The 16,705-nt window shown below is 38.8% G+C and overlaps 1 protein-coding gene across 3 annotated transcripts; it reads right to left on the bottom strand.

The window, feature by feature from the left end:
- Positions 1-7,583: 7,583 nt before the first annotated feature.
- On the bottom strand, positions 7,584-15,639 carry LOC149829210 (transcription factor UNE12-like). 3 transcript variants are annotated; one of them, XM_090017966.1, is made up of 7 exons: positions 15,194-15,639; positions 15,026-15,106; positions 11,793-11,933; positions 11,201-11,266; positions 9,352-9,631; positions 9,068-9,145; positions 7,584-8,021 (listed from the first exon to the last, which is right to left on the bottom strand). In XM_090017966.1, exons 1-6 carry the CDS (start codon positions 15,494-15,496, stop codon positions 9,090-9,092), a joined length of 927 nt encoding a protein of 308 aa, XP_089874092.1. In that variant the 5' UTR covers positions 15,497-15,639; the 3' UTR covers positions 7,584-8,021; positions 9,068-9,089. The 3 variants fall into 3 exon arrangements, with proteins under 3 accessions (XP_089874092.1, XP_089874091.1, XP_089874093.1); XM_090017965.1 differs by having other exon boundaries at positions 9,566-9,631; positions 15,194-15,611; XM_090017967.1 differs by lacking the exon at positions 11,793-11,933 and having other exon boundaries at positions 9,566-9,631; positions 15,194-15,604.
- Between the last annotated feature and the right edge of the window lie 1,066 nt (positions 15,640-16,705).

A 16,705-nucleotide genomic window follows, 5' to 3' on the forward strand; every position in this document is an offset into this window, starting at 1 on the left:
TTTTAGTTGATTGCTATGGGTAATTTGCTAGCCTGTGAAAGTTGGTATTTGAGGAACAAGGAGAAAGAATCAAAAGTAACGGAGACATGGGCAATGAGGTAAAAAGCTCTGTTTGGTAGATTATGGTATAAATGTGTGGCTGCTTACTAGCATTTACAGTGATGTGCCTTTGGCTTATTTGTCTCTCCAATTATCTTACTCTCTTTTCTTTGTTTAGCTGAATCTATCAACCCGTTTGAATCAATCTATTTTGGAAGCATCTTCTTCTGTCCAAATTGATTATATCATTTATGATTTAACTTGGAAGGTGCTACATGCGGCTATCCTGCAGTTTTTATTCTTGCTTGCTATTCTCTCTACTGAATTGTGAACTACTTGGGTTTTGAATGGATGCCTGACATATTCACCTAAGCAAGAACTACACTTCTGCCCTCTTATTCTTGAAAGGAAAATTACTTGGTAACGGCTCACACTATTTTGAGTCTACAAAGTCTAGAGAGTACCTATTGCAACATATATGGTTGTATGCTAGCTGTATTTTATCTCAAAATCAACTCAGCTTACGCTTGTGGCAAGCCGAGCCAAGCTTGAGCTACGACCTTTGTTTGGTCTGGTTTGCATGCATAAAAGCTACATTGTTTCAAAGTTGGAAGTAATAGGATTTGAACTTTTTAAGACCTATTGAGTTGAGCTCTACTTGACTTGTTACAAAAAAAGACGGTTAATTCAAAGTTGAAAGCATCAAGATTTGAACTCTTTAAGGCCCATTGGTTGCAAAGCATACACTTCAACCATTTGTTCTAGGCTATATTATGTGATGTAATTGATTATTATTTGATGAGCTTGTACAAGCCAAGCACCTGTTGTTTCATGTTCAATTTGTTGAGCATATGTTTTTGAGTTTGAATGAGCTCTTTACAAGTCAAGCCATGAGTGTCTCATCTCGTTTGAATGAGGTTGGCATATGGATGTTGGAAACCTTAACCCAACCCGTGTCCGACTTGTTTGCATTCACAGTTCCTTAGGGTCATTTGTGAAAGTGCATGTATTATCAAGGTCTGATTAGGACATATTGTATATAACTGATTCATTGTTTATATTCAATCTCCTCCACACCAAACTTTTTTTTTAAAGGCAAGCTTGAGTTATTAGACCCCCACCAGTTACTATTCAACGTACCACTGGGGTTTGAATCTGCAGCATCCCACCAAAAGGAGACGTGACAGACAACTCCTACCAACCACACCGAGCCTCCATTGGTGAGATTCACATGGCCACCATTCTCACAGTTCCGAAGTGAGAGGCACAGTCTCTAAGTGAGGTACTGTGGGAGTTGAATATAAGGGCCTGTTTGGGATCGGTGTGTTTAGCATGGGTGTTTATGGAGTTTATGCATTTTAGAAAGTGGCAGCTGCTTTGCCAGCTACCTCCTCTAGGAGGTGGTAGCTGCCAAATCCATCATTTAGTGTAAATACAAAGAATAAAGGACCTCACTTCCCTTCCCAAATGCATAAACGTCCATCCTAGTGCCAAGATTACAAACAGGACCACCATGAACATTTGACCAAGATTTTGCCACGGGAACACCAAATGCATATACGCCCATCCCAGCACTGAGATTCCAAACATGCCCTAGCTGATGATTGATTATATAAAATACAACCTAATCAGCCCATAATTGTCTCTTGGAAGCCTTTTTTTTTTATATTTACATGGAGAAACCACCCCTAGGATTAGAGACCTAGCTGTGCTGGCTCTACCTGCGGTACTTACGATCACTGTCCTGGCAACATGAAACTCTGTGGGCTTTATCCCTTGCCCTCGGGGAGTCATCACACTTGGGCTTGCCCAAGGGATGACATCCCATCACACTACCCCTTGCATAACTGATTGATTATATAAAATATGAACTGATTAGCCCATAGTTGTCTCTTGGAAGTGTTGGTTGTGCATTTTACTTGGTAGGGGTTATAGTTTATGGGGCGCTGCCAGAAGGCCATGGCAACATGTGCCACACTAAGGGCCATTTATTTGACAGTTAAAAGAGAGCATCAAAACCAGTATTTGCCTGTATCTATTGACCATTTGATTTAAGCAGCATGGTTCATTGAAATATGTTAACTATGGTTTTTGCTCTGAGCATCATATCACAAATCTCATTCTTGGAAAAAATCTCAACGTGGGAAAGTCTTGTGATACTATGAACAAAAATATTAGCATGTATAAATATATGACTATATAAATTAAAACTACAAAACGATACGAAAGTATTAGAAAAGGTGTTTGAATAATTTACCATGAACCACCTAAACTATCAATTATTTAAACCCACCAGTCAACATTGGAGTTATTACGTAGAACCACCTGCCTTATCTATGTAAAGCGACAAATTTTCCCCGTTTTTATAAAACAACTCATGTTATCTTCGGGTCATTTGTTAAATAAACCAACAGTAGGGGTATTTAGTAACTTTTTCTGGCTAAACAAAAAGTTTAACTGAATGATTTTAGAGCTGAGCCCGTCTTTGAAAAAGAAATGATAAAAGAAGGCTGTTAAATGTAATAGTCAAAATTCTGGGTCGCTTTTTGAAAATATTTGGTAAGTTAGACAAATATCTGTAAACATCTGAAAGTGTTCCCATAGCATTAGTATTCCATAAAACACAATTTTTTTAGAGGGACATTTTTCGAAAATATGACGTCTTTTGAGCCTTGTTTTCAAAATATGGGTGATATTTGTGACATAGATTAGCATCTTGGCTGTCTTTATTTGTCTCAACTTTTGACAGCATCTCATCTCCCCACTTATGTTTTGGACTTGACTAGTCACTCACTGAGTTGACCTTTGTCCCAAACACTACTGTTGTAAACGGTACTGTTGTGGGGTTAGTTCATCACTTTATCTATTCTTTTTTGGATTCAAATCGGAAAGATGATTTTCTGGTCACATTGTTACATTTGATATTCAAATTCTACTCTGACATGTGCTAAAGGCATGATAGCATCAAATTCTCCTTTATCTCCTCAGACACCACCCACTTTGTGGGTCTCATCTGTGGCCACACCTTATCACCATTCCTTTCTTTCCTATTCTCAGACAGAAAAGGATAGCCAGGTGAATTTGAAGGGCTAAGGTTTTTTCCTTTGGATTTATAACCTGAAGAAACTGCACTAAGACCTGATCGCACTGGCTCAGCCTGCCATACCTATGGTCGTCATGCTGGCAAAGTAAAACTCTGAGGCTAGGACCCCTGCCCCTGGGGCCTATGCTATGTGTTGGCTTGCGCAGAGGGGTGATGTCCATAGGAATTGAACCTTGACTGCCCGTCATGCAGCCAAGGCCCCATCCCACTACGCCAAGTCGCCAACCCCCGTTGGGGGCAGAAGGGCTAAAGTTTATTTCATTGTTCTTGTTTGGGGCTGGTAAACGAGTCAAACAAACTGAACAAAGGGTATTCAATCTTGGGTCATTCTTATCATGAGCCAAACCGAGCTCGAGCTCATGCTAGCTTGAGTTAAACGAGCCAAGCTCAAGCTAGCTTGTTTACAGGAAAAATACATTTTTTAAATTAAAAATAATAGAATTTGAGATCTAAATTTCCTGAACCAAGCACAAATTGGCTCATTTGTAAAAGAAGTGGATTGTTGCAAAGCTATTAGCAATAGGATTTGAACTCTAAGCTTATTGCTTGCAAGCCAAACACTTCAACCATCTACACTCTATGACATACAATATATGTAAAATATTTTTGCTGCTAGTTATCGAGCTGAGCATATTTTATGAGTTTGAACGAGCTATTTATGAGCCCAATGTATGCTGAGCCATGAGCAGCTCATCTTGTTTCCCAGACCCATTGTGGTCTCTAGTACCTTTTGAGTTTAGAAACTAACAAATGGTGTTTCAGTGCTTGCAATATATTTCTAAGCAGTCTGCACTAATCTAATAAGATTAACTAGTTTTGTAACTCAATTAAAACCAACATCACATCTTTTTCAAAAAAGTGAAGAAATTCGATAATTTTCCAGTTGCGTTAAACATTTAATATCTCAACATATTGAACATATCATGATAGAGCAGGATAAAACTATATTGTTTTAAAATACCACTATACATCACCCGTTTATTTTATTTATAAGCATACCATGATTTTCTTATAAGTTATTTTATTAAATTATTTTGCCAATTGTTTCCAATTGTTTTGGGATGAAGGCGTAGTTGTTGTATTTTGCCAAAATTTTCCCTATAAAAAGCCAAGCAAATGAAAATTTTAAAAAATGCTGAATAATTGTCATTTTGAACTTTTGTGGCTATGGTTTAGGACCAATATGCTACAAGTTTTTCCCAATCTATTGTGCTGCCAAGCCATGATAAGGATGATTTCCTTGGTTAATGCACTGGATTGCAAAGCTTAGACTGCCTTCGCTTACTGTGGCCACTATTGACTCAATGCAAGGGTCAATATTGTTAAAACATTAATTAATTTGTAATTAGATTTGGTTCTGACTTGAGTCCATAATCCAAATAGAATAGATAGGGTCATATAATTTGGCATCTCATATGCCAAACTTAGGTAGGTCGGTAGAGGTCTCTATCCTCTATCTTATCTTATTCTAATAATGGTGATAGATGACTCTAGTAGGGCTCTTGGGTTTCCAACAAATTCTCTTTGAAATTTATTTTCATTAACTCACTTTTTCTAATTATAGCATGGGGCATGCTTATCATCCCAGCCCGTTGGCTCTATATATACCCCTCATGTATTTCCTTTCATGAATTAAGTAATGAAATGTGATTTCTTGAGTGACTAAGTGAGTGTGTGCAATAGGTAGAGTGTGAGTGATTTGTGTCTGAGTGCTTGAGTCTGTAGCCTCACACCTCCTTTTCTCTTGCTCCTTACTGGTCATACCACTTTCTGCTGTGTTAATTGAGTGCTCAAAATCCCAACAAATATTGCCGCTTGGTTTTAGTGGCATCTTCTGCATTTTCAGGCCCATTTAGTAAACAAGCATATTCTTCAGAAGAGCTAGCTCAGACCCTTCATGTTTGCAGTCATCTTTGGTCACTCTTGGAAGGTATCATCCATGATTGGCACTGCCAAAGTTTTTTCTTTTATTTTTTCTTTCCTTGATGATAAACAAGGTTAAATTGATGGGCACCTGTTGGACTTTTGAGACCCTTCAGTCAAGATTGTAGTTACCGAAAGCTTCTTAAAATCTTTAAAGCTTACTCCAAGAAAACTTGCTTCGGAAGTGTAAAACTGCACATTTTTTCCATGCTTTTGAAAATAATGTGAAGTTTGCTTTCAAAAGATTAAAAAATTTGCCTTTCTTAATATGACAATATACTTTGTTGATATTAGAAAATAGAAATGCTTTTTAATAATAAAATAATTAATACTTTCTTTTTTAAAGTTCATGCTTTCATTATAAAATCCAAAGTAAATTGAATATTTTTTTTATAAAAGTGCTTAAAAAAGAAACACAAGTTTTACTGCCTTTATTATCACCAGATAATCGGCCTACCCAAATGGCCGGGCTCTATAAGATAATTCAAATGGTAAAAGAAAGTTTACATAATAAACATTTATTGACATTGAAAGAAAAAATAATGAGAAATAGTCATATTGATAATTTAAAAAAATTAAAAATAGTTTTATTTTATGGTTATTAAAAAGGAGGACAGTTTAGAGAGAGAAAGGTTATAAATAGTAACTCATTATTGTTTGAAAAAATTACAATATGTTATGTAAATAACACTTTTTTATTTTAAAACTCCATGCAAATGTCCATACAAATTTTAATTACATTCTCAAATCACATGACAAAGAATATCAATAAAGAAAAAGTTATAAAGCATCCAATTTTTTGCACTTGATACCCTTGCTTTGGCTTTTATAATATTTAGGATTTAGGATTAAGATTTCCTACTTATCCCCATTGTTGCATCTTACTCATTACCTTTTATGTTTCCTAAATGATTTACACCACACATCTAAGCATTTCCTAAACTTTGTTTCATGCTTCGCACTTGCTTCTTACTTTGGCAACTATGGTCTTTTTTTTAAGAGAAAAGGCAAATGGTTTTATATTACTGTCAAACTATACATATAGACATAATTACAGTGTTGTCTTTTTTCTTTGAAAGGCAAGCTGGGGTTAGGCAGACCCCTACCAGTTATACAACTATACCATTGGGTTTTGAACCTGCAACGTCCCAACACAAGGTGACGTGCACTAGCTGCTCCTACCAGACAAGGTAATCACAGTGCCGTCTTGCTAACATACAAAGCACAAGCAGCGGTCAATGAACCAACTGGAATTCAGGCCAATGAGAGAATACTCCGAGTTCTAATACAAACTGATTGGCAACTATGGTCATTATAACACCAACTTTTACCAATCCAGCTATCTCATATGGTTCCTACATCCATGGGGAGTCAAATTTTAAAGCTATCCTTTTTCCACTAAAAGTGGGATCAAATTCAGAACTGGGCATAAGTTAGAGTAGTCTATCACAACATGGTTCACTAGCGCAATAGAGAATATCTACATGGCTACAGTTTTTTCATTAGATGTGAGGTTATCAATCCTCATATAGCTGGAATGGAGCATGCCCACAAAGTGGCTAGAATCAAGCACTAAGAAAAGAGATGATTTGGGTTTAGCTTGTGGCTTTGGACCTGGGATTTGTAGAGTTAGGTTTAGGATGATCTTGCTGCCTCACCTCTATTGACAGTAGTTTATAGGGAGGTAAATGCATCAGACTCAGTTTGGACCTAGGCATTATTGAATCCAACCTCAATGAATCTAGACTGTAATATGATTCAGTCAGATGGCAAAAGAGTAACCCCAAGGGCCAAGTTGATTGGATACATTACATATAGAAGCAGGTTGGATTATCTATCCGATTCAGATTCAGATTCAGATGAAAACTGCATACCAAATTAGGATCCAATTATTAATTAGAGCCTACTTGTTTTACCGAATCCAACTAAACATTATTGGAATTAGACCGGATATTTGACCCAAACCTGATCATTTGACATTCCTAAGGAATTCAAAGCATTGGTGGGAGTAGACAAAGATTGATGATGCATCAAGCACACCAATTTTCCTAACCTATAATCATGTTCGACGACTCAAACTTTCTCTCGTTCTTTTATTCATGATGCACTCTCTCTATTATTGCTAGCGTGCTCAAGAGAAACTTTGAAAATTCATCCAACTCACACTCAACAAAGCAATTCACACTTTTATTTCCCTATTGACTCCAATGCCTATGCATCATCACCTTTTTAGCCACCAACCATTTCCCATTAAAAAACACCACCTTTGTCTTGAAATTGACCAAAAATTCAAATAAAATAAAAAGCAACATTGGATGTATCAATCGCTATGTCTGTGTATGTATTAATATATTTCTGATGTCCATTTGTCCTGGGCCCCTCATCCCACTACCGACCTTAAACCGTCAAAAAGTTTTTTGGAAATCCAACATCACTCTTCAATGTCCCCATCCCACAAAAAGCAGCCAAAAACTTTCCACAATTCACCCCCTTCACCCAAATCAACAAAAAAAAGTAAATGGAATATTTAAACTTTCTCTAGTCACTGTATTACTACATATTTCAAAATATCAGAGAGAGAGAGAGAGGCCCCAAGCCCATAATCCAATCAGAGGATCGAACCGCTGATCATGCACCATGGGCCCGGGGCAGTTGGTGGTCAGCGGGGAGGGCCTACGAGGTGCTAGGCCAAGTGGGGAATACAGTAGTACTATGACTGTGTACTTGGTTCTGGTTTCACTCTGGGAGCAGCAGCAGGTGCATCTGGTTGGTGTGTGTGGTAGATGGCCATGGCTAGTGAGATGGGCATGAGGCAGAGGTCCTTGGATTGGAGGAACTGCATGGCTGCACCCACATCTTCTTCCATGAGCTTAGCGACCTGCCGCTCAGTCCCATCGGCCGAACACTTATCCCAAACTTGTTGCTGTTGCTTGCATGAACCTCCACTTGCTTCTCCCTGAACCCAACAGAGCACATCAGATCCAGGCATAGTGACAAAAGTTTAGAATGGCAAAATAACAGCAGCCAAATTCTCATGAGAAGGAAAAGTTTTTTGTTTTCTTGTGTTTTTATCAGCAAAATAATTTAATTAAAAATCTCTCTCTATATATATACATACATATTTATATTTATATATAACCATTTTTTACCAAGATATAGCTGATACAAATGTAAATATCATGAGAAAATTGTGTTATTTTTACAATATTTTCATATTCTGGCCATCTAAAATAGCAACCAAAGTGTTATGTTTCTTTTGCAATATTTTCAAAATATTGCTCATATTTGTCACTATTCGTACATATGACATACAGACTCAGTTAACTTTGAAGCATAGGTCTGTCATTCTGGGCTGAATATGACAGATGGAGTGATGAACTGATAAAGCCCACTATCTTCCTAAGCTGGTCCCAGGTTCAAATCCCACTAAGGGGCATCCATGAAACAGGTTGATTAACTAAGAAAAGAAAGAGAAAAAAATACACAAAAAAGTAGTTCTTAACTTCCATTTCATCAGGCAGTATTAAACAATTTCTTTTCCAAATAAAATTAGTGGCAACAAAAAACTCGTATTGGAAGTGAATAAAGGTCTGGTTTGAGGGTGTCTGTTGGTTTTTGGAAGGATACTTCACTTCATGAAAAACATACTTTGTAACTTTCCTCAATAATTTAATTACATTATGGGTGTAACCATAATATTTGCATATTTGCATACTTCTAATGCATACTTTTTCTGCCATGTCCAAATACATGTAAGATCATGCTTGCTTGTTTGGTTAATCATGGGAGAAAAGCATGTATGTTTTTTAATATGTGGGTCCCACTGCCAATTCTGTTTAGCCATGGAAAGAGTAGGTATGTGATTGAGTTATTGAAAAAGACAGGTAAGTTTTCATAGATAAGCCTTTAGGATTCCCACTATAGTTACTCATAACTTCTTGAATGACAAGAACAAGATGAAAATATGTAAGGATAAGTGGAGAATTTAAATGAATTAATCACCTCAATGGTGGGAGATGGAAGGTCAGCCACAAGCTGAGTAACAGTTCCTGCCCCACCTACCCTGCTCATGCTCAACACCTGTTAATGTTTAATTATACCTTAGTAAGCCACACTGTATAAACAAAAATAGGTTATAACAGACAAAAAGGAGTATCGCTGCTTCTATCTGAAAATGACAGTAGTGCTTCACTGTCTCTGCCATAGAGTGGGGGCCAGCTAGACCCACTACTTGAAATAATTTGTGGAAATCAATTTCAAAATAAGCATTTGATGGGCGGGCATACGTAAGTTCAATAATGACATAAAACCATGTACATCGAGGCATCTCTTAAAACCATGAACGCAATGATTAAGTTCATGAACTCCAATATTTCTGAAAATCAAGTGAAATATAACCAAGTTGGTCCTTTCATAACAGTGCCCAGATATATCTTTAATATGCCAAAGAATCAATCGTCTCTTGTGATATTGCCAACTACTAGGAGGGAGCGTCTTTACATTTACTTGTAGCCTGAGGAATTTGACATAGTCCATAATTTCATCAAGCATGGCTGCTCTGTCTGTCTGCACCAAGAACAGATAATCAATAAAAATGATTTTTTTATTGAAAAGAAGTACACAAAAAAGGAGGAAAGAAATACAGCATCGTCATTTTTAGTTCTATAATTATTGCTTCTGTATCAAGCATGGTATTACTGAGCTTGGCCCTGCCAGTACCACCTGTCTCTGAGATGGCTGGAGCTTGACATAGAGGATAGATGAGTTGTTTGGTGCAGAGACAATACCATAAATTTCTAAAATCTTCGAAGATTTTTGTCCATGATGCGTTTTAGAGATGAAATGCAAGTAGCTTGGAGGGACAATCACTTTTCTCTCATAAACAAACAGTGTTTACCCAGGTGCTAGCTGTGGGCCAAGCAGGCAACTACTTGTCATCTCCATCATTGAAATAGTTGGAATTTGTGGCCTTAAATATCTCCATCATGAGATAGTTGTGGCATTAAGCACAATAATGTTATGACAGATCTTTCAAAGTATCATAACTTGCTCACAAACGTGGGACATGCATATGGCTCAACATATGAAAATCCTCTTTGACGAACAGGCATGATAGAAAAGGACCCGGATCTGCTGTAGGGGAATCATGAATAAAACAATTACTAGTAAATGGTGCCACATGGCTGTGCGCTATATGGAACCAACAGCATACAGTTATGCTGATTGACATAAGAATTGATTTTACTCATGGTACCCCAACAGAAGATCTGGTGGAGGCTGATAGGGAACAAGACAATTTAACCCTTGACCCCGTTAATCCCTTTCATGCTAGAGACAAGAATGGGTGGTATTTGTGGGCTAATCAAGCAATCACCATAACAAACTCAGAATCTAGTTTTGATGGCAGTTATGGCACTAAGCGCAACAACATTATAAGATATCCTCCATGGGCATAGTTCCTAAATCTGATGCCAACATTCTCCATACCGAAGTCCTCAACAAAAGACCAGCATAAAATATTGGATATGCCTCCACATGTTAATTCTCAAGAACTGTCGGAGATAAAATAACAAGAAAACATTGACTTTGTCCACTATCATTTGAAGATGGGTGAGATTCATGATGACTACTAGTTGTAGTCAATCACCAATAATTACCCCTGCATTTAGGGATGAATAGCTCTCGGATTGCATTTGTGGGACCAAGCAAAATAAGACTACAGAAATTATCCTCCATAGCAGCATACTCCAATTTCTATACTAAAATTCAGTCTCCTTCATAGGTTTTCTGTCCACATCATAAAAAAAAATCCTGTTAAAAAAAAGTGACGACACACAAGATAAGATTGTGTTTGATGATCTCCGTACGATCTTTTATATTAGAGAATCATATTGGAAGTTGTGGACTAAGCACCTACAGTAGCTATCCACTGATAAATGATTATACACAATGACATGAACGAAACTGGTGGGATAAAGTACAATAATATTATAGAGGATACTCATAATAGATGCTTTGAAGTCGACGCTATCTGTACAGGCACACGCAACACAAAGCTGATTCCCATGCCACAAAAAAAATTCTTTCCAAGAAAATCATGACATAATTTTTTTCCATATAACCTAAAAAGAGTACCTTGTTAGAATTGGGTACCAACTCCTGCAACTGCTTCATCCTTTCTGCAATTCTTTCTCTGCGTAACTGTATCAAAGTAACAGTTAGGACCATCATCATCTTCATCGCACACACACTACACACCGAGACATGCACTCAAGCACATTGAGTTAGTAAATGTGCTTCCCAAATATATTAAGGTAACAAAGCCACAGAATATAAATAAAAGATGCGTGCACAAGCATCATGCAGTTATTCACACAAAAATCAACCAGATTTCTGATTGAGCCAAGACATGGCATGATTAATTGCACGTGGTCCACAGCAAACACCTCTGTTCATGTGGATCTGGATTTAAAATATGAAACTTTTACTCATACGCATACCTGATCCTCCAAAACATGTTCAGATGCAGTATTTTTATTCAATGGATCAATGCATTAGATCCATCAAATACAAGCCCAATTGCATACCAAACATGGATCAAGATCCAGTTCATCCATTCCAGATCCATATCATTTCTAGTAAATATTTTGTGCAGATCCACATACAGGGACAACAGCACCACTCATGTCAGAATCATTTAGGCATGTGCAGATAGGTAATAACTTACCCTTTCTGCAATACTATGAGGGTCAGTAGCTTGACCACGCCTTGCACGCACTCTGGGCCGTACAGATGGAGGGTGTGGCATGGTTGCACTGGTTGTCGGTTGTGCATGAAAAGGCTGGCATGCTGCAACTCCTTGTCCTGACTGAATCTCGAAATCAGTAAAATGAAAAGAAGACAAAGAACAGAGTTGTAATGCATTGATGAGTGCAATTAGAATTACTACATAAGCTAAACCAGGGATGTTAACGAAACAGTGATCTAGATGATTGGACAATTAACACACCACATGTTTCTTGGTAATTGCTCCCTGTTCAAAATTATCAATGTAGATGCTTCTAGGGATGCACTCATACTAATGTAACTCTCATCTACAAGTAATGGTGCACTAGAACATTTTTTTTTTAATTTATAACCCGAAGAAACCGTACCCAGCACGAAAACCTGGTCGAGCTGGCTCAGCCTGCCATACCTAAGGTCGTCGTGCTGACAGCCTAAAACTCCGAGGCTAGGGCCCCTTCTCCAAGGCTTATGCTATGCATTGGTTGCGCAGAGGGGCGACGCCCATGATAATCGAACCTTGACTGCTCATCTAGCAGCCAAGGCCCCACCCCACTACGCCAACCCCCCTTGGGGCTGGTGCACTAGAACATGAAACTCATTGGGCACCAATCTCACCTCTTAAGCAAGATCAATGTGGGCAACCACAACAGTAATGCAACTTACAAATCTAGCACTTTGTCAACTGTCAACAATGTTGCATTGTTGCTACTGCTATTTCCTACAGGATAATAGAACAAGAAACACTAGCGGCAAGCTACAAGAAATGTAAGAGATGACAAGTAGATGCACATGTTGCATGGTGATGAATTCATGAGAAAGCTATCAGTTGAGGATCATGTGATAATGATATAATAATTATACGTGATCACGGTGGTTGGTACATATAATATGATGTTTGGTTGTGTATGGTCGTGCTCGATGGATGCAGTTATGATGATTTGATGATTATGATAATTAATGACAATATGAAGATAGCACACTATCTGACATTATAAATGCTATTCGTCGATAATAATGACATGAAAATGCTGCTAGATATGATTAATGGCACAAGATGACGATGGTTGTCACACATGAATGGCGATGGCTATGAATGCCCATGTTAAAGGGGCATCAGTATGATAATGATGGTACCACATGATGATGATGCATAGCGATTACTAAAGTCCATAAGATCATCATGATGGTGACACACGCTAATAACAATGCATGCCATGATCACAGACGGAACCCCACAACGACTCTGACCGATTCTCTCATGACCCACCCTCTCATCTCACCCGAGCCAAACAAACCGAACTGAGGGTGTTGAAGCTCTGCTCATTTCTTGTCTGGAGCTGAGCCGAGAGCTTTAGCTTATAAAAACTCAAGCTAAATGAGCCGAACAAGAGCTATAGTTCATTATATATATATATAAAAGAAAATGGGTCCGTGCTAAACTCATTTGGTGCTAAACCGTGTGCGGTTCTGGCTTCATAAATGTGTTGGGCATGATCGATTTACTATGAATCCACACCTGGATCATGTGTTTTCAATGAAAAATGATGTTTGGAGCCTAAAAAATTTACAAAGATTTTGGACCATTGATTTTTCAAACTTTATAAAAACACACTCATATGTTGACTTTAAGAGTTGATCCCTATAAAATCTAGATCACATCTGTCCGGCTAAACTTTAAAAATAAAATAAAAAATAGCTGAAAAAACTCATTTAGCATGCGGTTTAGCATCAAATGGGTTTAGCACGGACCCATTACTCTCTCTCTCTATATATATATATATCAAGTTCAAAATAATAGAATTTAGACCCTAGAGTCTAGACTTTTTAAGCCAAGTTCAAACTAGCTCATTTACAAAATAAATAATTGTTTCACACTTCTAAGCAATAAGATTTTGAACTCTAAATTCAGTACTTGCAGTCAAACACTTTAACCAACTTCAATCTATAATAAAAAAAATACATGTAAAATTAATCGACGACACTATATGAGCCGAGTTGAACATTGTTGCTCATGCTCGAGCTTGCCTAAGCTATTTCACGAGTTCAAATGAGCTCTTTAGGAGCCGAGCCACGAGCAGCTCATCTAATTTTCTCAGCCCTGTGCACGTGCGAGAAGCAGCCCGAGTCCAGCGCTCCGCACGTGTGAGAGACAGCCATCCGCACGCCATCAACTTTGGGAAGTGGGCCGCTGTCAGCGATCAGAGAAGGAGCACGAGCGGGGACTCACCTCGCACGTGCCGTATAGACCGTTTTTTATTTCTCACAAAATTACGTCCATATCCTCAAAATATGCATCAGATTGGCTAAACTATCCCTCGAAACTAACAAATGCCGTCTGGTAATTAATTTTCATTAGGGGTACGCTCGTAATTACAGCCTAGTCTCTTGAGAGATACGCCATTTTCCATCTTATGCGACGGACGAGGATGTTTCTTTGATTCCAATAATGCCCTCGTTCTCAAGATAAGCATAGGCGCCTGCCATGGGCATTCTCGTCATTTTAAAACACTTTCACCCTCGCGCGAAGTATGAAGCGAAAAAGGGCAAATTTTCTCATTAAATTCCAAAAAGAGCCCCATGTTTTTCAAAAAGATATATTAAGATCCAACTTTTAAATTTTTAAGTTTTTGACTTTTCTTTTTGTTTTTAGCTAAGCTAGTAAGAAGAGACAATTGAAGCCAGCAGAAAGTGGTAGTAAAAAAACAAATAAATCCATAATTTAATTAATTAAACGAATACTTTTAAGCCATTCATCAAAAAACACTTATTATGTAGGTTTTATAATAAAAATAATTTCCAAAAGACATAATTTTTACTTTTAATGCAAACCATTTTGAACACAAGCGGTTTTTTTCCCAATTGTTTTAAAGAAAAGAAAAATAGTTTAAAAACATGAAATAAGTTTCACGCTTACGAGTTTCTTTTCCTTTTCTCTATTTGGGACGGCTTCATGTTACAGAACAAAGGGTGTGCATTTGCCATATTTAGAAAAGTGGAAGGGCGTTATGGTCATAAATATTACCACAGAGGGCAAAAGCCAAAATTTCTGAGCAGCTTTTTTTGCCTTTACATAAAACAGGAACTACAGGGAAAAACAAAGTCGTAGTGATTCATTCACGATTTATTACCGATTTGAAACCCAAAAACCACAAAAAATCGCCGATTTTTACGCACCTGGTGAGCTCCCGGTCGGACGGAGTGCGGAATATTCGCGAAGGGCGGAAAAAAGTTCGCCAATTGCGCGGCTTCCCTCTCCTTCAAAAAAAAAAGAGAAAAAAATTAGTTTACGTCGGTGGTGGCGCGGCTTCGCGGTCAATCACGTTGTTCCCGTTCTGCCCTTACGTCGGTGGTGGCGGTCTTCACGGCCGGCTGGAGGGGTTTCCCGTCGGCGCCGTCTCGAAACCGATTGCCGCTGCCGGACGCCTCGTCCAGCTTCATGAAACCGCCCTTGCCTTGCTCGAGACTCAGGCCAAGGGGGAAGATACTGCCCGGAAATCCGCCTCCGGGGCCCATCTGCAGCACCATCCCCGCGGTCACCGCCATTCCGGCGTCGGCACCGGATCCACCGGCGGTGGAGTAGCCGGGCATGGCTAGAATCTGCTCGAAGAACTCGTCCGTCATGCCTTCCAGAGGGTTCGTCGCCATGATTGAAGCAAGAGAAAGAGAGAGAGAGAGAGAGAGAGAGAGAGAGAGAGAGAGAGAGAGAGTCTTGTTGTTGTTGTTGTTGGTGGCTCTAGAGGGATTTGGTTGGTTGGATGGTTTCGCCCAATTTATAGCGTGAAGCGGCGTGTTTCGAAGCGGGGATTGTCGGGAAATCGGGTGGCAAATTCCATCCTTCCCATTGAAACAGACATTTGGGTCCTCGAGAAATTTGCTATGTAACTCTCTCTCTCTCTCTCTCTCTCTCTCTCTAGAGAGAGAGAGTCTAGAGAGAGAGAGATACTAAAACTACCCCTACTATTTTTTTTAATGACGTTTCAAAAGGAGAATCTGTTCATGCTTCCTCCTGATATTCCAAGCTGAAAAAAATTCGGACATGACAGCATGTTGTGTCTGAAAAAGCAGCTCCACGTTGGTATCTGCCAGCTGTTAACGAGTTGTAGGTTCTTCTCCATAATCCCCTTGCTATGCCTTGTTCATGCCTAAATGGCCCATGGCTAATGCCAACACTGTCAGCTACCTGTGGCTCGGCTTGTATAGACTCATTAACTAGTGATAAATATATTTTACATCATTTATTTATTTTTTTATGGTCACTTAATGTGCGCGAGCACACTCGGTGAGAGTCGAACCTGGGTTGAAGGGGTCGTCACGCTGTCACTCAGGTTATTCAGGCATGCATTCTCATTATATGCAAATCAGCCACTTGCTTGACAACGAGTCCGGATCTGGTGCAATATGATTGCACAAAATTTTGTGCATTAAGCACTCCATCGCCCTCCATCAGGTCTTCGGTCCCACACCTGACAGGTCAGGTCGCCAAGATGGAGGGTGATCAGGTGCTTAACGCACAAATATTTGTGCAATCATATTGCACCTGATCTTTTCACCTTAACAACCACCTGCATCTTGGCATTTTTCAAGACAGGTGTTGTGTCCATCTCAAGAAATGCTAAGATGAGTGGCTGTCAACACCGGAGCTGCATTCTAAGCATGCAGCACTGCTGCACCTCTTATATCATAAGTTTAGATGGTTGAAGTAATGTTGTCGGTGTCGGGATCGGCCTTGTATCATTTGGCCAATGATTCAGGTGAATGGTCAATACCAATACTCAATTGAATCATTCCGAATCGGCAAAAAAAAAAAAAAAAAAATTTGTGTGTCGTCAATGAAAATGTGATACATGTTAAAGT

Source organism: Nuphar pumila, chromosome 9 (assembly GCF_984573655.1).
Source record: "Nuphar pumila chromosome 9, dmNupPumi1.hap1.1, whole genome shotgun sequence".
Taxonomy (NCBI): domain Eukaryota; kingdom Viridiplantae; phylum Streptophyta; class Magnoliopsida; order Nymphaeales; family Nymphaeaceae; genus Nuphar; species Nuphar pumila.

Excerpts from the sequence above, each read along its gene's own strand:
- LOC149829210 (XM_090017965.1), bottom strand. The coding sequence starts at position 15,496 with ATGGCGACGAACCCTCTGGAAGGCATGACGGACGAGTTCTTCGAGCAG. Across the intron at positions 15,107-15,193 it reads TGAAGACCGCCACCACCGAC|GAGAGGGAAGCCGCGCAATT; the intron begins GTAAGGGCAGAA and ends TTTTTTTTGAAG. Across the intron at positions 9,146-9,565 it reads TCCTCAGGCTACAAGTAAAT|GTGTTGAGCATGAGCAGGGT; the intron begins GTAAAGACGCTC and ends AAACATTAACAG.